At 50.4% G+C, this 25,797-nt stretch overlaps 1 protein-coding gene across 39 annotated transcripts in view; it reads right to left on the bottom strand.

Moving 5' to 3' along the window:
• The window catches only part of NFIX (nuclear factor I X), a 103,912-nt gene that overhangs the window by 57,235 nt on the left and 20,880 nt on the right, over positions 1 to 25,797 (bottom strand). For 6 of the 39 annotated variants that reach the window (XM_005588185.5, XM_065534507.2, XM_074026089.1 and 3 more), the window contains exons 1-2: positions 17,181 to 17,867; positions 15,657 to 16,188 (exon numbers count right to left, since the gene is read on the bottom strand). In XM_005588185.5, coding sequence (XP_005588242.1) covers positions 15,657 to 16,188; positions 17,181 to 17,183 — 535 coding nt within the window. In that variant the 5' untranslated portion in view covers positions 17,184 to 17,867. Of the gene's footprint in view, positions 1 to 15,656; positions 16,189 to 16,349; positions 16,431 to 16,457; positions 16,631 to 17,180; positions 17,868 to 25,797 lie in introns of those variants that run through there. The other 33 variants (XM_074026087.1, XM_074026093.1, XM_065534502.2 and 30 more) reach the window with 7 other exon arrangements.

The following is a 25,797-nucleotide window of genomic DNA, read 5'->3' as shown; positions in this document are numbered from 1 at the left end:
CAGTGGACAGATGAGGGACTGTATGTACCAGGCACACTCTCCAAATCATAGAACAACATAATAAGCTGATCGTGAAACTAAGCCCCTGTGCGTCCAGAGTTTGTGAGAGGCGGGCTTGGCCTCCTGAACTTTCATGCTCAAGTGGACTCCAGCCCAAAGAGTGGTGACAAGGAGGGAGATGTCCTCATGTTACTGTAATGCTGTGGCATGTGACACTACCAAGACTGGGTACCTGGTGGGCCTCTAGCTACCCCTCCACTGAACGAGGACTTCAGAGGGGAAAACCGGTCTCAGAGAAAGTCAAGAACTGGCACATGGAGCCAGAGGAAAGAGGTTTGGGACCAGGTGAGAGGGGAGGAAGGAGCTATCTAGAGAGTCTTAAGGTGGAAAGGGGAGAGCTGGGAATTCACTCAAAAACTACTGGAAACAGTTCTAAGATCTGAGGTAAGCAAAGGTACAGCAGCGGCAGCAGAAGCAACTTTAAGATCTGCTTTGAGAAGTGGCTGTGTGTGTGCGCGAGTGTGTGAGAGACAAACCTCCCTCCCTATTCACATTCCTTTAATAATTCATTGTTAATAACCAAACCCAGCCACCAGAGCCGCAAGCACATGTACCAGCTGGGGGACGGCAGTCAGCTCTGACCCGAGAGGCCCAGACTGGAGGGGTCTCCGGGAGAGGGAGGGCAGGAAGAGCTGCCATGAGTCTGTCCACACAAGGAGCCTGGAGGCCAGGGCTCCTGAGGAGAGGGAGGGAGGCGAGGAAGAGCCTCAGAGCAAAAGGCAAGCAATCCCAGTGGGCCCAGGACTGATCCCTGCCAACCCCTGCTGCAGGGCATCCACCAGGCTAGCGTGGCAGGGAAGATCTGGCACAGGAAGAGACCCTGTCACGAGTGAGTTTGGCTGCTCCGCAGACCGAGTCTGGAGAGGACATGCTTTGTGGCCAAAAGGGAGGATGTCCCCAAAGACGACTGTCCAGCAGGGACAGTCAAGGAGACCAAGGAAAGGCCTATGAGAGGGTGGGGTGGGCTGAGCCCACCTAGCAGTAACCCCTGTAACAAGGAACCCAGCAGGGGCAGGGGTGAAGGAAGGGGCTAAGGGCTGCTCCTTCCCCATTTTCGTGAGAGCTCATTCACATAAAATAGAAATAAATATTTTGAAAAACTGTCTCTTTGAACCCATTAACCCACAGCTTCTCACTTGCCTGCCACACTCCTTCCAGCATTCTGGAAGCTTCCACTGCCCCTCCTCTGTCAGGATTGTCCCCTCATAATGCCCACTCAGAGAGCACACCTGCCACTCTTCCATCTTGGCTCTCTTCCTTCATCAGCCCCCTTTCTGATTTTTATACCACCGTGAGCCTTTACATCATCTCAAGGATGGGCCATGGGCTGCTTCCCATCTGAAGGTAATTCAATATTCAAAATGGGTTTATGGAGCCTATAAAACTATATGCTGGGCAAGAGACAGATGCAAAGGCGGATAAAACACGGTCCCAGCTCCAAGATTCCAGCCTAAGAGAAACTACAAAACTGCATGCTAAGTATCACAGGGGAGCAAAATAAACTGGCCCTCAGCTGAGCCCAGGGCCAACTTGCATAGAAACGGGGCCTTGCCCAGCAGATTGCTCCCTTCTGCAGCAGACTCTCCAAGGTCCCTGTTTTCCTGACAAGACACGTAAAGGTAACACTTGCCACCATGGGGATGCACTGCCTCTCCCAGGGTGCACTGAGGAGGCCAACACATGCCTTCTGCCCCATTCACAGGCAAGGTAGCAGAGCTCAGGCTCCCCAGGGGCATTTCTGCAGCCGGAGCGCTTTGTTGAAGAGGAACACAATTCAAGAGGCCTTGCCAAGCCAGGCTGGCATCTGAGTAATTATATTAATGAATCTCTGAGTTACAAAATCTAATATTAGACAGTGGCTTCAGTACCATCATCCTCAGTTACTGTCCCACGTGGCTGGGAACACTCCTGGGCAGCAGCACGGCTTGAACAGACCCTACACGCACGCGTGTGTGTGTGTGTCTGTGTGTGTATGTGTGTGGTGTTTAATTTAAAAGAAATGCATGTACTTGAAACTATGCCCAGAGATCTGTGTGCTAGGCCCACTTTGTAAACCACGATACCATAAATAAGTGAGAGAAATCTGGTCATTGTCCTCAGGGCAGGGGCCTCTGTCTTGGCCATATCTTTTGGGCTGGCAATATCCTGAGGATTATTGCTCCATGGAGCAATGGCCTTTGTGTTCGGAGCCAGCACTGTTCCCCACAGAGTCCCCTTTGGCACAGCAGGCAGGACCTTGCATGCAGACCCTTGGGCTCTTCCTCCCCATCCATGCTTATTAGCTGCCTCAATCTCAAGTCCAAACTCAGAAGTTGGGCCTGACACACACAAGGGGCAGCCCACAGCCCAGCTGATCCCCTCTCTCTGGCCAAATCTCTGGTGCAGACCAGACCACTGTGCCACCACCACCATCCTGGCCTTCATCTGTGGGCCCTGTCCGAGGCCAGCAGAAACGATGACCCAGTTGGCCACGCTATGCATGTGGTCAAGGCCAGAGGGCGCCAAGTCAACTGCAGCCAGGTAGTAAACTAAACAGGCAATAAAGGCAGGTGAAAAACAGTATCTGCTATGCTTTCATGATTACATTTCACATATGTCGGGCTAAACGGAAACTTCTATAAATGACATGAGAACACTTAGAACCTAGATTTCTGTAAACTCCATGTGCCAGAATAGGATTTGGCTGTCTTCTGCTTCTGCCTCATTTGTTTCATTTGGGAAGCTTCTTTGGGTGGCAGAGTCCAGCCCTGATCACTGGGTCTGGGAAACTGGCTTTTATGGAAATGAGTTCTTACCCTGGGACTGGTACGCTCAGGAAGCCCCAGGAGCCACAGTGGCCCGTTCAGGTCTATATGGGAAGAGTTGGCCTGAAAGGCAGGGAAAACAGGCAGGTTTTGTCTTTTAGAAACTCTTTGGTAGGCAATAAGGGATAGGTAGTTGATAATTTTTCCATTCTTTATAAAATAACAGATGAAGGATCCACACCAATACCACACTGCCTGGCAGGGCTTGCTCTCAGCACTGTCTCACTTTGAGACGGCGCTGTCTCAAAGGGTCTCTGAACTTTGACACGGGAAAGACCCTCTCAGAAGCCACACGATTTCCTAGAAAAGGTTTCCAGGCCACAGAACCCTAAACGCAACCAATCAAAGCACAGAAAACAAGAGCTGCAAGAAATTCAGGAAGGCAGCCAAGCAGCCCACTCTGCTAGCAGAGGCAAGAGGCGTCCTAAGGAGAGACCACGCACAGCAGGGTCTGCTTATTCTCCCTCTAAGGCTGGGTTTCTCCACCTCCGCACTTGTGACGTTTGGGGGCGAGATGATTCTTTGTTCCTGGGGGACTGTCATATGCACTAGACTCTTCCCACTAGATTCCAATAGCACCCTCCCCCCACAACTGTGACAACCAAAAGTGTTCACAGACATTGCCAAATGTTCCCTGCGGGACAAAATAGCCCTTGGTTGAAAACCACTGTTCTAGGGTGACCAACAATCCTGGTTTGCCGGAGACTGAGGGGTTTCCCAAGGTGAGGGACTGGGAAACTCTGAGCAAACCAGGACGAGCTGGTCATCCAGCCTTCTTCCAATCCCCTCATCTGCCAAAGGCAAATTTCCTCCTCTATGCTCAGGGCTCTAAAGACTAGTTCTTCCCCACCCTATATGAAGCAATCTCCCATGCACCTAAAAAGATTATATCCCACCTCATAGTTTCTTCTGGGGCCAGAATACTATCCTTGTCTCCTCTTTCTTTCCCAGGCGCCATCTCTCAGCGCCATTACTTCCACGAGGCTCTCTGAGATCCGCATCAAATTGCTCACATATTTCTTAGATTACTAAGGCTGAAACTGGCCTAATACGTCTGGTAGGGGAAACGGTCATGCCCTGGGGAGGATGTGACCAGGCACAGAAGTCGGGTCTCCATTAAGCAAGTGGCCCCAGAGCCCTGTAGAGGTCACCTGGGAGAGAGAAGGACAGGGAAGACCCTGTAGCTCCCCTCTTCTCCCTGACACATAGCCAAGCCTGGCAGAATCTGCTACACACAGGAAAGGGGACTTGAGACCCCCTAAAGATGAAAGGAAACAGAGTCTACTGCCTTGCTTCCGGTTGGGTCAAATACCCAAGGGCAGATGGCCTGTCTCACCCATTAAGGACTCTGCCCAGGAGACCTCACCCTGTTCAGCCCCAGGCTTAGCACCCACCCCTGACTCAAGCTTCCTATCTATTTGCCTCCTCCCTTTAAAGGCCTTTCTTCACTTGGTCCCCCGGGAGCATTCCTGTTACTAAGGAAACAATGATGTCATGTGTCCGGGTGGGGCCGCAGGTCCCTCCTACCACCTCCTAACTAGGTACCATGCCCGCTGACGTCACTGCTCAGAAATTTATAGCCCAGCACGGGTATTTATAAGGTGGCTCTGGTGTGACCACATATTTGGTGTGGGGCTGGTGGCTATTTATAGCCAGAGGATATACACTTATTACACCCCCTGTCTGTATTCTGGGCCACCTGTTATATAACTGCCATTACGCAATAACGCCCATTATATAATAATTATGCGCTAATGGGGATATAATCTGCAGGCATAATAAGGACACACTCCCCAAGGGCTGTACCCGGCTGGCCTCCTGCAGGTTGCCTCAGGGGATCTCCTGATCGTTCCACACAGCTCCGCCCAGTCCAGAAGAGTCACCAGGTGTCACCCTACTCTCGGCTGTCTGGAGAGCAGCCTTCTCCAGACTGACAGACCCAGCCGCAAAGCCCTCTCTGGATTCCTTCTCCATCTTGTCTGGTTTCTCATTTCCACAGCCCCACCCCTGGCCTGGAGAGGACGCTCTTCTTCCTCTGCCACTCTTCTCTCTGCTGTATCATTAAGACCGAAACAAACAATTATGATGAAATAAATCCTGGAAGCATGACTGACACTTCATCCCCCCATTTTAAGAAAGGAAGCCTCCCGGACACCAGGCCAGTTGGCGAAGGGTCTGCTCCACACGAAGGAGTGCCCTTGCCTTCCTAGAAGACTTGGGAAGTTGACTCCAGAGGCCAAGCCAGGTGCAGCCAAGCAGGATACTTCCCAGGGGCCCCTCCCTCCAGCGGCAGCCCCCTCGGCGGGGGTCTCAGGGCAGGCTGAGGCTTAGGCCCTGACTTCTGTGGTCGGAGTTACACCACCAGCAGGAATCCCCCAGAGTGGGATCCTAACCACTCAGACACCAGTACATGCCCTGCTGGTCACTCCTCCCAGGAATGACACACCGAAACTGTCACCTCAGGGAAAAGATGACAGGGACATTGGCTCTGCACTTGGGATGATGCGGGCGAGGGTACAAAAGGCAGGGGGTGGGAAGAGTTAAGACCACAATGGCACTTGATGGAGCCAATTCAATTAGCCCAAATATACCATCTGCTCTTAAAATAGACACCTCTATATTTAAAAGTTACTTGATATATGAATTGATGAAAAAAATTCGAAGAACTGACATGGATCTGTGAAGTGAAGTTGTCTCAGGCACAGGACAGTAGTTTGGGGAATTTGTCTGTCTCTCACATTCTCTATTGTTTTAATTTTTACAAAAAATGTGTTTTACTACTATGATTTTAAAAAAAAAATCAAATCATTTAAAAAGAGTAGTACTAAGACCCAGACAACAGTTCTGGTCTCCGTGTCTCATGCTACAGAAACAAACGTCTGCTGTTCTTTGGGGTCTGCTATGGGCCTCACAGGATCACCAGTTGCTGCACATGCCTGGGTCAGCCCAGTAGCAGATCCCCTGTCCGGTTCCCCAGATCAGCAGCCCCAGCACACAGAGACCACTACGCAAAAAAATCAGAGAGGAATCACTCAGTAGCGGACTTGGAGGCAGGCTTACAGTTCCAGCCAGGGGGAAGTGAAAGGGGAAAGCCCCCAAACTGCTTCAGCCCAGGGCCCTGCTATCCGGAAAAGCGAAAACAACACAGGACACACAGGAGCAGATGACGCTCAGAGGTTCAGTCGACATTCAACACAAGGTAAATGAGGACCTAAACTGGTGGTGAGGCAAGAGGTGAACGCAGGTGGCATTCTGTCTGAATCCCTGTTTCTTCCAGGCCAGAGGTTCTCAGCCGTGCATGATTCTGTTCCAAGGGAACTCTTAGAAATGTCTGGAGATATTTTTGGTTGTCACACCTTGGGTAGGGAGGTGCAACTGATTTCTAGTGGGTCAAGGCCAGAGATTCTGCTAAAACTCTACAATGTCCAGGACAGTCCCCCACGACACAGAATGATCTCACTTGAATGTCAACAGTGCGGCAGTTGGGAAATGCTGCTCAAGGGGAGCTGGTATCAACGGTGAGAGGTAAGCCTCTAATTAGCCATGGACACAGAGGAAAATCTAGAGTGGTAAGCCAGCCTCTCCCTGAACCCAGCCCTAGTCATGCTAGGAGAGTTTTTATATACACAGCCTGAGAGTTTTCCAACTTTAAGAAAAGGGTAAAGGTGAGAGTCAATGTGAAGGAGCAAAAAAGGCAATGAGTAGCAGATTACTGTAAAACTTCCAGCAATCACCTAGTTAATTATGATAATTACATTCATTTTTATTTCAAACTGTGACTCCAAGGACACTCCCAGGAAAAGGGTGTGACAGTGCAAGGATCAGGAATCCCAAGGTCTAGCAGAACTTGCCTGGCCTCACACCTAGACTTCCTGCCCCCTCTACCTGCAAAGGTCAGGTGGGATCCCTCCCCCATGCTCCAGGCAGGTATGAAAAGAAGCAAAGCTGGCTGCAGCAGGGTGAGAGCGTTCAGCCAACCTGCCCCCTGTCTATGCTAGACTCAGCCCATCTATGCTAGCATGCTGCCTCTCGAGGTTGGAGGCAGGGATCCAGGGAGCCATGGCCTGTCAGGAGGGAGGGAGGCCAGTGTCAGGACAGGGCCAGGTGCCCATTCTCTGTTTCCACCCCACGTGCTCAGCCACTGGGGGAGCCCTTGAGCTGAGCCGCAAGCTGGGCTCTCTTCTAGAGCGCGACAGAGACCACAACGATGAAACTGGCTCCAACGGGGACCCATGAGATTTTCTCCTCTGAGACTCTGCCAAAGCCAGTAATCCTGATGAAATTCAAGGAGCAGCAATGCCCTAAAAATGAGCTTGAGGTACTCAGTGACCTAGAACACGGCCCCTTCTGCCGGAAACCCATCGTGTGACTGGAGTCCCCCGACATCTCTGTATTTCGGGTTCCTCCTCTGTGCAGTAGATATAATAATACCTGCTCTGTCTATATCACTCAACCATTGTGAGGAGGAAATCAGCTCCAGGCACACCGAGAAGGCTCAGTCAGCTGACAAAACGAGCTAATTCCTCACTGTCTTTTAAGGTGCAGGTCAATCAGGTCGTCTTCTAGGAAGCCTCCCTGGTCCCCAGGTCTGGTTTGCTGATTCCTCACTACACACATTATGCATGTCACCTGAATGCATACACACCCAGCCAGAAGCACAGGTTTAAAACTAGAATAAGGGTGAGAATTCAGGCAATTAATACATAGAGAGGACTTAGCCTGGTGGTAAAGCCATAGAGGGCCTTCAATGGAAAAATGGAATTAAAGCAGGTGATAGAGACCAAGGGCATGCCCACAGGGGACAAGAAGTTGTTAGGAGCCTGGACAAACAGGTGCCCCTTAAGTTATTGGGTGTCCCCAAATAACAGCTAATAAGTGCCCTGTACTGGGGTGGTGGTGGCATGCCATGTCATCAGTAAGGCATCAGGAGTGAGAGAAGAGCCAAGATGCCCCCTACTGATAGGCCATGGCAGCTGGCGGTGAAACAAGTCACTTGGGAGACAGACCCACAAAGGGCAGCCCCAGAATATTTTTTAAATCCCCAAAGAGCCAGGAAACAAGGTACGAGATATCTACTATAGACAAAGTAAGGAACCCAGGCACCTGGCGGGTAAGGTCCAGTCCAGCCAAACTTCCCCTCCCTAGGCCCTCCGCCTCCTGGGACCCCACTCTAACGCCAGCAACCCTTAAACTCAAACATGTTTAAAATGGCGACGGCGGCCTGCAGGGCCGGGCGTTTGTCGTGCTGTTTTCCACGGTGCCCTTGGTGCCAAGAAAAACCTATCATCAGAAATGCCATCAGCTATATTTATCTATCTCTCAGCCCCCCAGCCTCCTCCTCCCGTCTGCCAACCAGGCCCTGCGAGCCCCCCCTCACCCAGTGGGCACACTTCCCTGTTGCTGATGCCCGTGACCACCTGCCCGAGTCTCGGTCTGTGGCGCTCTCTTCCCAAGCCCTGACAATTAGACCTCCACAAGGGCATGTAAACCAGCAGGCTGCACCTCTTCTTACTGGGATGTAGGGACGTGCCCACATGTGTTAAGGTACATACCCCAAAAGGCACTGGTTTGGGTGTCTCTTGTTCCAAACCTTGGACAAGCGTGGCCTTCCATCTTTCTTCAGCCTCAACTCCCTACTCACCAGGGTCTCAGCAGCACTGACCTGCCCTCAAAGTCCAAAACAAGCTGTGGGCCCAGGTCCTCTGCACACCATTCCCAGGAAGACACCTAGCTGCTCTATAAACCTCTCGCTCCCTCTCCCCCATTCTCTGATGTAGAGTGGGAAACCCCAACCTGTATTCTGAAGTATTGAGTCTCCAAGAAGTGTGTATGCTAGTAGAACCCCCTTCAAAGGTGAAATCTGGGACAAAAAAAGGAAAAATAACAAAGTCAAAGTTCACAACTGTGCAAATCCACAGCTGTGAAGAGTCCTCCTCGAAGGATGCAACACACAGGGGAATGTCATGTGCCAGACACCTCAGACCTTTCCTCTACCCAAGAGGCAGGGCTACCCTTAGGTCTAGCACATAAGATCTGCCCAAAGTGTTTGTAGGGTGAATCAATAACTATATTTAAACCCCTACACCTCCTCCTATCACCCTGGGAGCTCCACCCAACCCCCACTCCTACACTAGCCCTCTCTTCAGAAGGCCGCCGCTCAACTCTGAGCCCCAAACTCAGAAAGGAGTTCCAAGGAGCCAACTCCTCTGAGAATGAAGCAACCCAAATAAAAATTTTAAAACCCAGAAGCTCTTTCTCTCCTGCCCCCCTCCCCCTCCACTGGCAAATGAAAACAAACAAGAAATCAAAGAGGCCTTTTGTGCGAGCACCGCGCGCTGACACGGCTGGGGCCTTTGAAAAGACTTCTGAATCGGACACTGAAGGATAAAATAACTGAAGCGTGGCAGCTCCTGAGACAGAGGGGCGGGGTGGGGTGGGGGCAGGACGGACAGGGCAAAGAGAAAAAGGGGTGAGGAGGGAGTCACCTTCTTCCCTAGGCAGAAAGGGGGACATTCAGCTGTCCCCTCTCTGCTCAGCTGCTACAGGACACCAGAACAGAGGGAGAACGTAGCGCTTGCCTCATTACCCCTTCTAACCCACTCTTCCTCTGGCATCCCAGGTCTCTGCAACACTAGAGGGTGGCCAAGAAGGACCTTGCCTTCCACTTCACAGCCCACTGTGAGCTATCCCCCAAATAAGGTCCTTTGGGCCTTTCCTCCCCTCCAGCATGGGTCACTGCAGGTTCATGCCTATGCCTACGGGAAGAAGCCTTCTAGAAGATATCACGAGGCCTTTAGCCAAAGCCTGCCGGGTACATGCAGGATTGTCTTATTCTTAGAGATCTAGGAATCCCTAGGCCAGGGCCTTGCTCACAGTAAGTTGACTAAGTGTGCATTTCATGGATAAAGGGAATTCCACCATGCTTTGGAAGTGCCAAAAAGTAAACCAAGTTCTCAGGAAGTCCTTCTGCACGTCTGGACCCCAGCCTTCCTGCTGCAGAGTAGCCCTGTTTCCTCTGGGTCGGCAATAGAGCACAGCTGGTCACCATGCCCATAATTATGGGATCAGGCCTCTAGGTCCCCTCTGGCTTGTTCACGGTCGGCGCTTTGCTGGCTCAAGCTCCGACAAAGGTGACTCTTTTTTCCCCTGCGCCACAGCCTCCAATTCAGCCAGCAGAGCAAGCGCTCTACTGAGACACCCCCTGCATGTTGTAGGCAATGGGGGCTCTTGACTGGTTGGCTGGACAGCACTATGAACAAAAGGGACAAGAGCAGGTGGTCAAAGGAGTCTGAGAATAAGACCAAGCCCAACCGTAAGGATTGGGTCTGGGCATTTCTGTTCTCCTTTTTGGGGTCATGCCCCTCTCTGAGGCCAGCCTGAGCCCCATCATTGTTCCACACCACCCAGACCCAGCACCCCAAGTTGTATTAACAGACACGAATGTCCGAAACAAAGGCGGCCTCGGCCAGCTTCACGGGTGTGCAACCTGCATGCCCCCCACGCTTGGTTAAATGCTCTAACTGATGTCATGCTGTAATTCCTAAAAATTTTGAACAAGGAGCCCCACATTTTCATTTTGCACTGAGCCCTGCACAGTATGTAGCTGGAAGGCCCTGAAAATTATGTAGCCACCATGGCTGGCTAGGATCTGATCATGCTTGGAGTTTCTGTGTTCAATTCTGAACACCCCAGTTTCAGAAATTTTATGAATCAGAGGGACCAAAACAAACCAGAGGGCCTCCAGGAGGTGGTGACCAAAATGGCAAGGGCACTAGGAGCTGTGAAATGTGGGAGGCATTAGGGACTGGTGATATTCAGGCTGGAGAGGAGACAGCTTCCTGGGGAGAAGGGTGGAAGGGAGACATAAGAGCTGCCTTTGGTATTTCAAATGCTGTCCTGTTACAGAAAAATCAGCTTTCACCTGGGTCATCCCTTAAGAGAAAAGAAAGACCAACAAGTAAAGGTGACAGAGAGTCAGCCTTGGGCTCCCTAAATCAAAACAATTGTTCCCAATCACAGCAGCTGCCGTCCTGCTATGTGCCAGTATCTTTACATATTAGCTGGTTTAATCCCTGGAACCATCCTACAAGCTAGACATGGAAGAATGGAAGAATTTTACAACCAAATCTGACCTTTGAATGACAGTGACACCTCTTCCGGGATGTTCTAAAGGGGACCCTACATTCGGTTAAAGGATAATCTGTAGATCCTGCTAATTTTAGGCGTCAGTTCCACGGCCCCGCGGTCTTTGTCAGCCCTGGCACCAGATGGCGCTGCCTCAAAGACGCAGACCAGTGGCATTTCTGGGCCTCAAAAAAGGAGGCAATGGATGAGGCGGCACAGGGTCCACGGTGGGGGTGGACCCAGAGAAAGTGGCGGGTGCTCCTGTGGACCCTCCCACATAACTAGCCCCAGAGCCAACAGTTGGGTCGGGCACCCAGCACAGGCTTGGGGGACCTCGCTGGCACCAGCCCTGTCTTGGCAGCATGGACACAGCTGAACAATGCCTTTCACCGCCAAGGAAGGACGTGGATGGGCAGTCCTCCCTCAGACCTGAAAATTAGTGCTTGCTACAAAGCCCCAAGCCTTAAACTAAAGTGCCAAAACCCGGAAGCTCTCATACCTGAGAAGGCAACCCCACAGGTGAAAAAGTTCACTCAGATAAATCTTCAGGGTCTAACCCATTTCCTGCGACAGGTAAGGCCAAGCTCAGCTGTCCCAGGACCTGAAGGTAGAGTGGGGAGGCCAAATCTGCTCTCAGAGCACCACACTCACGGAATCACCCGGGGTAGCGCTGCCTGCAGGGTCCAGCTGAGGAAACCCCACAGGACAAACAACCTGGTTCCTTCAACGACAACAATGACAACTGCCAGAAAAGAAACAAAGACTAAGGAAGAAGAAGAGGCGAAGGACCACCTAGAAATTATGATGAGACTTTAGAGACTGATCAACCCATCGCAATGCAGGACCGACCCTATCTGGATCCTGATTCAAACAAACTATAAAAAAAAAATTAAGTGATAATTAGGGAAATGTGAACATTAGCCAGGTTTCTGATGATACTAAAAAAAAAAATGCTAACTTTTTAATGGGTATAATAGTGGTATTGTGGTTCAGTTTTTCAAGAGTCCTTATCTTTAGAGATGTGCACAAAAACATTTACAGATGAAAAGCTATAATGCCTGGATCTTCTAAATAACTCAGCGTGGGCGGGCAGTTGGGAGGATGGTTGAATTGAGATTGGCCGTGATCTGGTGATTGCTGGCACTAGTGGTGTGTGCACAGGGGTTCCTTCTGTGTGGGAAGCTCTCCATCATTAAAGAGTTTAGATAAAGAAAAGAGCCACCACTCAAATACCTGGACTTTGTGGGGATTCCGCTGCAGGCCCACGGGAGGGATCTGACAGGGAGATGCTGACAGTTCCATTTGCTCAAGTATTTTATTAGTTTTAGATTTTTTTTTTTCTTTCCTAGGATCAAGGCTTAGGTGTCAGGGAAGGTCCGAAGGCACTGGTTCACCTTCAGAGTGCTGCAGAAACTTTGGAGATGCTCTAGCAGCAGTTCTAGGCCAGCTCGGCCATCCTTTCTCACACAAGCAGAGGTCTCTCTCCTGGCCCTCCCCAGCTCACCCGTCCCCGGCCACCTGTTCTGGGATACCCACTTTGAATGGAAGGATATCACCAGGAAATGGATACCCTCCTCCCCAAGGCAGTGCTTTCTGACCCTGCCCTGCTTCAACCTCCCTTCCTAAACACAGACAAACACACAGAGAGACTTCTTCCCAGCAGGAAGGCCAGCCTCATGGCAGGCTTTTGGACCTAGTATTCTGTATTTGGACCCAGTATTCTGGGAGTGGAGTTTCGACGCCAAACACACGTCCTTTAATCCCTCTCAAACGTGTCAACTCTTGAAGCTTCATCTGGGACATAACAAGGGCCCAGGAAGGCCATGGGTGACAATGGCACCTAGGGGCAAAGCCACACCCCCACATGTGCTACCACATCAATGTTACTGTCATCAAACCCAGGATCCCCAGCTCAGCCCAGATCTGGCTCTTCAGCCCTATCTTAAGAGAAGGAAAAACACTTCTTTCAGAGTCCAAAGCCTGTGCCATCCCAGCCCCTGTCCCCAGTTTATCATCCTGGAAGGAAGGAGCAAGTGGCAACTCTGCTGAGTGTGTCTGGCAGGCATGGGCATGGATAAAGTGGTACCCACAGATCGATGCTGTTTGGTGGCTCAGCCACAGAAGACATTTTCTAGCAAAGTGGGCCAGCTCAAGGAGGAAGTCATGCCTGTTCTGCTCCATCTCAAGACCACCCAACCCAACTCCAAAGAGGAACAAGTGATGCGGCCCACTGGTGGCCAGAGCTGCACCAACTTGCCCCAACTCACTTCAGGAAGGCACGCTCAAACTAAAGCAATTCCAGTGAGAAAAATCCTACCTTCACTGAAATTATCTGGAGTCTGGGGCCTGAATAATATAGAATACACCCTTAGTTCCCTACTCTGCTTTTGTAGAGGAGACTCGGCCTCAGCCCCAGCCCAGAGCAGTGGCCTTGGGTACATGGAATGGGGTATGAATTCGCTCATATTCCTGGGCGAATGATCTCATAAGCTGGCAGGGAGGCATGGGGGGCCTTTCTTCTGGCCAGGAAACGGTCTCCTTCCTCACATACTTTTCATCCTACCTTAGCCCCACGCTGGCAGCAGTCAAGAATTTGGCCTAAAATAAAAGAGGCCAGGGAAACAACTCGGCTACAAGGATCCAGTCAGAGAGCGGGGTTGGAGGAAGCCAGCTCAGAGGAAGATGAGTGTTGATTTTCATCTTAGATGCTCTCAAGCCCCTGGTTCTAAAATTGGAAGGTGCAGAATCCCCTTGTGCAGGAGTACCTGATGGCCACGCTGGTAAGCTCGAGGCTCCGAGCCTTCTGCAAGCCACCAGCCACCTCCAATACTACCAGGCACACACCCTCCCACTTTGGCTTGCTGTATAGACAGAGAATGAGGGGATAACTTTTTTTTCCCTCTTAGTCTCTTTTCCAAAAAAAAGAAAAAAGAAAAAATTCAAGATGAAGGGAGGTGGAATGACTGGCCCCTGGCCCTTCAGCATGACGGGTCACGATGGTCACACAGGGCCGGATGCAGGCCTAGAAAGATCTACAGAAGTAGGTAGGGACTTGGGGGGTGAGAGTGGTGTCCCCTGCTTCTAACCAGTTACCAAAGCAACCTCTCAGGACAAGAATTCCAATACCATCTTCTCCTCTCCACAGTTCTCCAACATATAAACTCAGGGCACTCTAATCTAGATTACATTCCTGACGCAGTGCTGAAAGCACCCCCAAACCCAAATTTTATTTCTGGATCCAGAGATATCATTCCTCCCAACTTCCCAAACAGGCAAGGGGGTGACCATAGCCATTGTGAATTGCTTTTCTTTTTTGTGAATGGGCAGGAAGGAAGACACAGAGACACACACTCGCGGGAAACAACCTTTGCGAGAGTTGAAGTTAAGCCACATTCTCTCACATTCGCATAAAGAGAGGAAAAAGGGAAATGAAGGGGAAAAAATACTGGAATGGTGGAAAGGAAACACACACACACACACACACACACAGAAAGGTTTGGTAGCCCTCTCATTACAAGTTGGTTGGGCATAATGTAAACACACTTCTGCCTTGCTTAATCACAGAGTGCCGCCCGTTTAGGTTTCAAAGGCGGCAGTAAATTGGGCGTAGCTGAGTGGAGGCTAAAAATTAACCAGCCATCTCTGTTTCAATTTGTAAGAAAACAAAAGCGGAAAGAAATTATAAAAAGGGAACGGGTAAGGGAAAAAAAGGAACAGAGGAGGAGAACTAAACCACCCTGACCCAAAATGCAGGGTAAAACTGGAAAAGCGAAGAGGAGAAGCAGAACTACTTGGAACACAAAAGGAAAAGGAGATTTTACAGAGTTTTTTGTTTGTTTGTTTGTTTGCTTAAGACCTCTTCCACAGCAGTGCTGCTCCCTGCCATGCTTGTGCCCCGAGAAAGCCTCTCTGCTCCCCAGCAGAGTGCCAGGGCTGTGGGCATCCATCCTGAGGCCTTGCCACTTTAGCTGAAATAAGGAGAAGGGAAAGAGCTCAAGGAATCTCGTGCTTGTTTTCACTCTCTATGAAATCAAATTACTTTCATACTCTCTGACAGCCAAATCCCAGCCAAACAGCTCCCGCCTGAGTATTTAGGCTGCAGAATCTGCCCACTACTGTCTTCTCTCCTCTTTTCTGTTCATTCAGTCTCATCTCCCGGGGTTTCACATGCCCCTTCTCTCCACCAACTCCTGCCCATCCCGCTTGTACCAAAACCAGTTTTTCCTGGGACCGGAGGTGAAGCTGCAGGAAAACTAGTACCTGCCCCTCAATACTTAGCTTCTGACTCATTTTAATAAGAGCAACTATTGGTGTGCTGTTGTTGTTGTTCATCTCAAACTCTCACCATCATGGATAATTCTGGGGGCATCATGTCCCCAATCCTAAGACCTGCAGCATCTTTCTGATCAGATAAGTCCTCCAACGATGGAAATGCACAAAGTCAATAACATGGCCAGGGAGCAGAGGAGGAAGAATGGAGCAGGCTGGGGGAGACAGAAGACAGGAAAAAGGAAAAGGGCCCATAGAACGTGTTGCAGGCCCGGCAGGACGGGCATACACCAGTTAGGCCCGCGGCGAGTTATCGCTTGGAAATTAGAGAACAATAAACAGAACAAATGCCAGCAAGTAAAATAAAATGAGGGGGAAAAATGGTTGAGAACGACCTACCCGGAGTGTGGACAAAGTAAGCCAGATAAAGATCCAGTTCTTTGATTGTGACTCCAATGTGATGTGGCTGGACGCACAGGCCGGGGTTCGAGCACTGAGGCGACTTGTAGAGCCGCTCCCCATCAGTACTTTCCAGGGGGATCCCCTTAAACAAAATCACCATGACCAGGTCCAGCCGCCACACCTTGTCAGCCTGGCGCAGGCAGTCAATCCGCCGGATCTTGCCCTTCTGGTCGGGGTTGGAGAGCACGCAGCAGGGGGGCTTCTTGCCCGTGATGGTCAGCACGAAGTCCTCGCGGAACTCGGGCCGGATGTCCTTGCGCAGCTTGGCCAGCAGCCGGGATGCCCACTTCTGCTTGATCTCGGGCTTCTCGCCCAGCAGCTCGTCCTTCACCGCCCGCTCCTCGTCCTTCGACATCCGCTTTTCATGCTTCTTGAAGTACTTGCGCTTCCGCGCCTGCAGGTTGAACCAGGTGTAGGAGAAAGCGCGGACGTGAGGCAGCAGTGCCTCGATGAACGGGTGGAACTCATCCTGCAGGCGGCAAGCCGGGAGCATGCGGGGCGAGGGAGGACGGGAGGAGGGGAAGACGGGATGAGGGGGAAAGAGAGAAGGAGAAAAGCAGCGTTAGAAGGGGGGGCACAAGGAAAACCGCCTTCTCCTCCTCCTCCCTCCCCCCAACAATTTTCTCTTGCAATTGTTCTACAAAAGTGTGGTTTGAAGCCACCACCAGCTTCGCCAGCCGCTTGCTCCCATCTCAGCCTCAGCAGCCAGACAGAGGCACCGGGAGCCTGTACACACACCTATTCTCTCTCTCTCTCCCTCACTCACTCACACACACGCGCACAGACAACGTTGCCGTCCACACACACACGCTGCTGGTATCCCCGCCAGGCTCTGTCGCGCCCATGACATCTCCATGTTCTATCGCAGCCGTGAACTCCTGTCAGCTCGCCCCGGCGCAATGTCCGTCTGCACAGACGCCCGTGGACGCACACGCGGGGGCGTGCGGGGCCGCCTCTGGTCCCCGACACCGGTCGATTTTTGGCCGCCCCCAAGAAGAGAGAAAATGACATCCACGAGCAAGCGAGTGAGGAAACAGATCAGGCTTCCCTCTCCCCAGGCTGTTTTCATTTTCTTTTCTCCTGATCCAGTTGGAACATCCACCCCAGCATTTTTTAATCAGACCTAAATCCTAAATATGTGATTTCAGCTTTGTTATCGACACCAATACTAATGTTAATCACAGTAATAATGAACAAAACACTTCTTGTTAGCACAAATAAGGTGCTTGTCTCGGCCACATTAGGGTTAAAAGCTACATGGGTCTTCTTGCGACCCCTTCCCCAGCCTCCCACAACCCCTTCACCCTCTTTCCCACTCAGTCAGGTGACAGAAGGATGGGCTCTCTCGGTTTTGTTTGTTTTTTTTTTTTTTTTTTTTTTTTGGTTGTTTGCTTGTTTGAAGTTTAAATAATAATTGATTTCTGTTTACAAAAATAAAACTGGAAAAAATTAAATAATTACCATTGATCTGAAGCACCCGGCAAAGCCCAACGCCCGATTCTGAGATTCTGGACTCAACAGAGTTGTGAGTTGGGGGCGGGTGGGGGGAGGGGGGAGGAGGAGGAGCAGGGGAGGAAGGTAAATGTTTTAAAGGGGGTTATTATTGGTGTTCTGGGGAATAGGGGCTGGGCTTGGGTGGATTCTCAAACCCTTCCCCCTCCTCCCCCCCCCATGCTCCATTGCACAGAAGGGGGAAATTAATATTTTTTTTGAAAAGGAGCAAAAAGAAAGAAAGGTCAGGGATAGCAAGCAGAGAGAGGGAGCGAGCCGGTTGCCACACACGCCAGGTAAACAAAAGCCAACAAATTTTTTTTCAATTTCTTCCCCTGTGCATCCTCTTCCAGTTAAAAAAAAAAAAAAAGAAAGAAAGAAAAAAATGCAAAATTTAAAAATCAAAACCAGCCTCCCACCATCTCCCCGCAACCAACAACGCACCCCACCCCACCCCCGTGCAAAACAAAAACAAAAACAAAACCCAGGAGGGAAAAAGCGGCAGCTGAAGAAAAAGGCTTTCGGCTTTGGCAGCGGCACAGGGGTGTAAACTTCGAGCTGCCTGATCGGAGGAAAAGGGGGAGCTCGCAGATTCCCGGGGAAGAGGACGAGTTCTGACCGGCTGCAGACCGTTGCTGGCAGACGCGTGCAAAAGAGAGAGAGGGAGTGAGGGAGGGAGGAAAGGAAGAAGGGGGGGAGGGAGAGATCGAGGATCGAGGGAGGACGTGGATGGGATGGGGCGTGTGTGTGAGTGTGCGCGTGTGTGTGCGCACTGGTTGGGTTTTGGGGTGTTTTTTTTTTTTTTTTTTTTTGCTCCTTTTCTCTCTCTCAAACTCCCTCTCTCTCTCTCCTTTCAGGCTCAATCCCCATCCATTTGCTTGTGCCAAGCCAGTAAAAAGGGGGGGGGGAGAAAGAGACAGAGAGAGAGAGAGAGAGAGAGAGAGAGAGAGAGAGAGAGAGAAGGATCCACCTATTTGGCAAAGAGACATCCACGAGCAGCCAATGGCTGCGTCTAAGGGGAGGAGGGAACCAGGCGAGCCGGGAGGGTGGGGAGAGCCCCCGGCAGTTGGAGACCAAAAACAATTTGCCCAATCGACAAGTTCACGTCTAATGAACAAGCAAAGTCCAGCAGTTATGAATTTTTCATTCCAGGCTCCCACTCGGGTCCATTTGGCAGCAGCCACCCAGCAAATCTGGGGGTGGGGTGGGGCAGTGGGGGGGGACTGGGATTGTGGAAGACTAGAAATTTTTTTTAAGCCTGAAAAAATAAATAAATAAAGGCCTGACTCCGGGCAGGCTGGCGGGCGGGAGCCCCAGAAGGCCTTGGGGAAGCAGCTGCGCCTTCTCTCTGTGTTTTGGTTTCAGTCTTTCTCTCGGGCCTGCACACTCTCTCTTTTTCTGTTTCTATTTCTTTCTTTCTTTCTTTCTTTCTTTTCTTCCTATGGAGCACACAGGGGCGAGTGGAAGTTTTCCTCCCCGGCCACATACACACAAGCCTGCGGTGCTATGAATAGAAATAAGAAGAAAGAGCTCAGAAAGTGTCCATGCCAGCAGTACTTCCAGGGCAGGGATCTGGTGCCCAGGGTACTGCCACCTTGTGATGCCCCCCGGTCTGGCTGCTGAAAGAGCACTCTCAGACAAGGGGTAGGCCACCACCCCACACGTCCCTCTCTTCTCCCCCAGCCCCCAGCAAGCTCAGCCTCCTCCTTCGGCCCACACCCAGCCACGCACGCTCCATTAGCGGTGACGAGGGATGCCAACGCAACACAGCTCGGCTCGAGAAACTGCAACAGTTTATTAAAATAGCCTCCTGTCACAGCACTCCGCCTGACAAGCTCTACACGCAGCCACAAACAACAGCCAGACCCGGGGAGAAGTGACAAAGGCAAAAAGATGGACACTACCTCTGAGCAGAAGCAAGGAATCTGACCAACGCCCCTCACCACTGCACAGGCATTTAATTCTTCACTTCCTCCGGATCTGCCCTCTCCAGTTGACCTGAGATTAGTTTTCTTACCTGTCTCCCAAATCAATTTAGACTAAAGGGCCCAAACCCTAGCAGTGCAAAGTACAGAAGTATAAAATGAGAAACCCAAATGAAAAGCAAAGAGCTAAGAAAGGACACAACAAAAAACAGCAAAGGGCTCTACCAAAAGCAGGCCACCTGGGGGAAATCAAGTCACAGAGAAGAGACCCACCAGGGAGTTCCTGCTCTGGTCCTCTACTTGGGACCTTCCTCACAGTAGGCAGAAAAGGTGAGCACTGGGGAGGGGAGTCCCACCTCTGAAGGGGTCTCTCCAGTAAGAGCTAGGGAGCAGCCATGCTTGAGGCCTTTGAAATGCAGTAAGAAGGAAATAGATATGAAAGGAAAAGCAGAGGAGGAAGGATGTGGCTGCAGACAGGGAGAACGGGATCCAATTCCACTCAGAACTCCATCCCTACAGCCGCCCTCTCCCCCAGCGAAGCTCAGTCCTCAGCTGGCAACGGAAAAAAGGTCACTGCTCACTCGGGCCCCTTTCTTCCCCAACTGAAACCCTGTGCTTTGTGGCCTTTATGTTGGCAGAAAGGTTCCCGGAAGAGCACCTGGGGCGTGCCAAAATAAAACATCTAGCCCTGGGCTGGCGCTGAACCCTGACAATGGGACAGGGGCTGCCCAACACCTGGGACCCCAGTCTGTGCCCTGAATGATCCATCTCCAGTGAACTGAGCTCATGGCTGACCCCTGAAAGAAACAGTTAGAGGTGAGAGTACAGAAGGCAGGTGTTATCAGAGACAGGCCTCTTAGGGTGGTGTCCGATAATTCACATCATGTTAATAACCAGCTTCAGTCCAATCAGCCAAAGATGTTAGCTTAGCGACATGACATAAGGTACCAAATTCTGCCTCTCCAACTTGCAGAGGCAATTTTGCCTTCTAAAGTCAAGGTGAGGTCATTAAAAACTACAAGTGAGTTTATATTTGGCATTGAGGTGTTTTTCTTGTATTCTGATTTATACTAAATATTAGATACCAAACAGAAAATGGCCAACACGAGCCTCCTGGAGAATCCTGGCATGTTCCGCTTCACAGACCACAGTGCCACAGTAGAAGAGACGTGCTCAATATGGGTTGAATCTGAATCTGGTGGTACAACTGGGTCAGGGATAGAGGTGGGGACAGCAACAGTCCCACAGCTGGGAGATGACAGATGGAAGGATCCATGTAGAAGTTACGGAAACAGGACAAGATGCACGATTGGCTCCTGGAGAGGGGTTGGGGGTCAAAACTCCATGGAATGGCGGAGAGATCAGAGGACAGGCCGCAAAAGAGTGTCTCAATAGAGCCTCAGGGACCCACAAAGAGCCCCAAGCACCCCCTCAAGGCTCTCTTAACAGAAGGAGCCACAGGCCTTTCCCAGGGCAGAAAGTTGGAGGAAGAACAATTGTCAATTGTCCTTCTCCTGCCAGTGGCTATAACCTTGCAGGTGGGCAGAAGATTCTCACGCAAATACTTTCCCCTCACCCCATTCTCTCTATGGGCTGCTGACTCCCAGTGGGGGAGGCCTTTCTGGAGGAGTGGCCAGGATATTCTGATGCTTAGGGCGATGAGAAGGTCTCTTTCTCTATTTCTCTCTCCTCCCTCCCTCCTTTCCTCCCCTCCTACTTTCGGCGCACACAGAGGAATTGCTCAGGTTCCATTAGAAACATTTCAAGCACCCTCCACTGCGGGCCCCCTCCTCCTGCATGCCACTGGTGGCGGCCATCAGCCCAGACACGCCCCTCATGAGCCCCAGACAAAAGGAAACTGTCCCCCTTTTGTTAAGAGAGTGGAGACTCCTGTTGGAAGATTACCTGTCTCCGGCCCAGCCTCCTTCCCTTCTCCCCTCCAGCCCCAGGCAGGAGATCAGACCGCTTTACATCCTGCACCAAAGACCAGAATCAAGACAAAAAAATCCCTCATACGATTCAAGGCTTCTCCAGGTCTGAGTCACTGGCAAGTGTAAGAGTTCAGGCGATGGAAGAAGCGAGGGGACATGCAGGCCACAGAGTAGAAGGACGCGGGAAACGGGGAAAGGAAGCCAGTGATACTGGTAATAGGAAGAGGAAAAAAAAAAAAAAAGACAAGGGGGGGCAAAAAGGAAAAGCAGGAAGCATTGGGGGGGAAAAGGTATTTCCCCCATTGGAGAGAATCATCATCGAGAAGCCAGAAATAAGACTTTTTAAAAATTCACACGGGCTTTCGGTTTGTGGAAAGGGATTTTGCTGCCTTTGTGGAAGAAAAGCCTCTGTCTTTTATTGTTGAGTACTATTTGGTGAAGAGAAAAAAAAAAACCAGCAACAGTTTTCACTGAAACATTTCTAAAATACATACCCATGCCAGTTTCAGCCATCACTAGGAGAAATGTGCCCCCAACAGAAAAAGACTGAAAGGGCCACGGAGAAAGAGAAATAGAGAGAAGGAGAATGAAAAAAGAGAAAAAAGCCAAACCTGGAGAGTGCCAAGCTGGGCCCACAACTGCAAAGAAAGAAGGACAAAGATGGAGGGAAACAGAACAGCAGAGGAGGAAAAATAAGAAGACAGAAAAGGGCTCTGCGTCGCAGCAGAAAAAGAAAAACCAGTTAAGGAAAATGACCGCTTCTCCATGAGAAGAAATGCATGGTTTTCAAAAACTCCACACAACAGACCTGTCCACTGAGGCCTTATGGATTATTTTAGGAAAATATGTACAGTACCTCAATCACATATACAGTGTTAAAAATTCTTCAAGGAAACAAAATAATCTTCCCAGACTGAGATAGGTTTTGCAACCTGCCCGCATCTACCCATAGTGAAACATCTAGAAGCATAAGAAGCTGTATATTTTAAGACAGGGCCACTTTCAGGAGGCTTCTTTATCTTAAAAAAAAAGAAAAAAAAATCCTATTTGTCCACATCCTGCTGGCCTTAAGGCCCAGATTTATTCTTTCAGATCCTGGACACTTGGGCCCATGTTGATCTGGGTAACTACAGGCAATTAGAGCAAATAACTGACAAAACTGCACAGAAATGACCAGATATTCCAGTATCCATTTTACTAAAGCGTATCTGCAGCCTGGGTAAGAAAGGACACGGGAAATTAAAAAGGCCATAAACAGAGCCCCAATTAGTTTGCCCAGTGGTTGGAATTTTGTAATTCAGCCTTGGTCTGAACCAAAAGAAGCCGGCTTCGTAACCCTGAGCTCTCTCATCTTGTCCCAAGATTACCGCTGCTTCGTGGAAGGCCACAAGAAGACAGTGGCCAGACAGCGGCCAGAGATGGGAAGGGAACTGCAGACATGACGCGGCGGCAGCACCGGGCAGCCAGGGAAGGGGCCCTGCTGCTTATCCTAGAGGAGGGTGGGGCCTCCCCTCGGTTGGGGGCCAACGAGAAGGGGCTCTGCAGTCAGAACAAAATCATCCAAGAGTCTGGAAACTCCAGGAATGGAAACCGGAAAATGCACTTTGCGAGGGAGCTCGGATAATTTGGACAAAGCGGGTTTTTGGCTGACTTGGGCCTGTTTTCCTCTGCTCAGGAAAGGCGGCTCTGCGCAGTTTCTTTCTAGTGTCCTCATGCTGGCTGAATGGATTCACCCCACACCCCGGTGCTGGGTCTAGGACAGGGTCTGCCTCACAGCCAGGCCGCACACTTCTCTCCTGTAAACCGCCCCCCCTCTTCCTTTTCTCCTCCAGACTACAAACCCGGAGCGGTGGCCTGGGATCGGGCCAACAGGCAGCCTCGTTCTGGCTCCAAATGCTCCTCTGCTCCAGGCACATCTCCCTTACCCTCTTGGCACAGAATAAAATAGGGTAGGAATGGGGATATTGGGGGAGACAATCTATTCTCTCTAGGGCAACTGGAAATTGTTTACTTTCATCTCATCCTCTACAAGGAATGGGAAACAAAAACCCTAGTCTTTAATTCATTATTTAGCTTGAAACTTCCTTGTGTCACCAAATAGAAGTAAAAGCTGGGGAAGGCCAAAGCTCTCTTCTCCAGCCGGCAGGCTGCATGGGGATAAAACCCTCCAAAGTGCGTGAAGGACAGATGACAACGAAGGGCTTCCAGGGGCAAGGGAAGTGCAGAGCCTCACACACCTAACCGGCTTGGGAAGTGTCACTTCATGGTGGTCAAGGGCCCTGGAAGAGGGAAGAACTGCACAGGCCAGCTTCACAACTTTTTCTGAAGAACTGAAAAAGTGACAAAAGGCAAGGCAAAGAGAGACCAGCGCGTGAAGATGAGATCTGTGCCCAGCACACTGTGAAAATATCTGGAAGGCGAGAGAGAAGGCCAGAGCAAATGGCAAAATGTTGAAAACTCACCCCAGACACCACAGCAAATCCTCTCCTTGGGGTGGGGAAGGGGGGTGGTCAGGGCAAGGTGACAAAACCCAAAAGGCGGGGGCCTTCCCAGTCCCTCCGTAAGAGCTCCATCAGGATCAGTCCAGATAACCCCCTTCATTTTACCAGTTCTGTTTCCCCTGCCACAGGAGAGACAAGGAGCAAGAAAGGATTTCTCCTCACCACCTGCCCTCAGATCGGCCTGGCACCCTCAGTCCTGAGGGAACCTCTTTCTTGCAATTGCTTCAGCCACAGGCAGTGGCCAGAACCCCAAAATGTACAACTTTAGGAGTTAGAAAGAGGTCATTTTTCAATTCCTCAAAATGTATTGCTCCCCCAACTATTTTATTATCAGGATCATTGCCCAGGAAACCCAAGAATCCACATTTCCCTGGTGTCTAGCCCCTGTAGAGCCTGACACTGGGGGTGCTTTGAGGAGCTCGGACCATGCCCACCCCTCGGCCACGCTCCGTCCCTCCCCGGCTCCCTTTCTTTCTCACCCTCTCTCCCCCTCTGTGTCCTTCAGCTCCAACACAAACTGTTTGCACGGGAAGTCTCCCTCTATGACCCGATTCAGCACACACAAGAGAAAACTGTGGGCGACAGACCCAACGTCCTAACGAACTTGAGTTAATTAATGCTAAGGAAGAAAAGAGGCGCCCTCGCTCTGTTGAATCACGGTTCACTAGCCCTTTCAGTTTGCTGTGGGTGGAGGAAAAAAAAAAGAGGCTTTTTGGTTCAAATATTTTTGGGGGGCGAAGAGAAAACAAAAACACCGCAGAAGGGCCATGGAGGGCGAAGCTGTCAGTACCTGCCCGGAGGAGCAGACGCGAAAGGAAGGAGCCCGGCAAGGGCTGCCGAGCGTCCTCCCCCTCACTGCTGGCCTGAGCAGTTCTGGGAAGACAGAGAGGGTGAAAGAAAAGGGAGGGGATTATCAATGGCTCCTGGGCCTGTTTAAATAAATCCCTCCAAAAATTATACTGTCAGACTACAAGATCCTTTAAAAAAAAAAAAAAAAACTCAAACCCAACAACCCAATTTGAACAGAGCCATGGAATTGTTTTAACAGTGCAGAAAACCAAAGTATAAATGGCAAGCATACATAAAATTTAAGTGTGCAAAGAAAAAAAGAAGAGGTGGCAATCCAGGGGAGCAGGGGCAAAGAGAACAGCTGCAATTTTGCTTTCCAGATGTTGACAGCAAAATGTAATTGGCACGTAACTTACTCTTTACCATTTCTTATCCTTTAGCCCTGAGATGTTAAAATCCTACCTCTATACCTGTCTGTAGGCGGTTTTCAGGCACTCCACACATGTGGACCGGTCAGGATGCCTCGGGGACCACATGCCTGCTAGCTTTTTTATCAGCCCGATATTTTTTGCAAGCCCTCCCACCATTCCTAGCAGGAAGGACTAAGCAAAGCAGGCTAGAATAAATTTTTATTTAAATTTTTATTATTATTTTGTAATGCACAGGTTTTTCTTTACCTTTGAGACTGGGGCTTCTTTTTTTTAAAGTAAACTTTTTAACTGAAGCAAGGCATGTATAAAAATTGCACACATTGTAAGCTATGCCGCTTGATACACTTTCACAAAGTGAACACACCCATGTAACCCCACCCAGATTAAGAAATAAACATTTTCAGCCCTGATGAACAGGCCTTAAATTTTTAAGCTATACAGTTCTCATAATTTATATGGCTTAGAAATACCTCCCTGTCACGCCAGTATCGTCAAATGCAAACACCTATGTGCATACACGTGTTATAGAGCAGAGTGTGCTATTCATGTGACCACAAAAATGTGTGGCAAATAGAAGCCCCTCTCATCCTCACTGCTGCAGAGTATGTGTATGAGTACGTGTGTGTGTGTGTGTGTGTGTGTCTTCTGTCTATGCCTGCCCAACTCTGATCCCATCAACAGGGCAACCAACTGTGCAGCGGGTTTAGCAGACTAACAGGGCATGTATGGGGGACAAACAGGACCCACCGAGCTGAAAGTTAAACAGCCTTAGTGTCTGAGGGGAGCAAGGGCCCCTCCTCTTGCCCTGCTTGCCTGGCAGGCAGGGAATGGGGGGCCTCAGTATGTAGGTCATGAGGGAAAGTGACTCTGCAGAGCCAGGAGTTCCCAAAGGGAGAATGGGCACCCACTGGGATACACTGTCCCCATCCCTGTCCACAAGAGCCCTGCAGGGAGGTGAGGGGAGCAGGAACGGCATCAAGAGAAGAGAGCAGAGAGAGTGAGCAAGCGGC

Source organism: Macaca fascicularis, chromosome 19, assembly GCF_037993035.2.
Source record: "Macaca fascicularis isolate 582-1 chromosome 19, T2T-MFA8v1.1".
NCBI lineage: Eukaryota > Metazoa > Chordata > Mammalia > Primates > Cercopithecidae > Macaca > Macaca fascicularis.
This window is presented reverse-complemented; position numbering and strand designations above follow the sequence as displayed.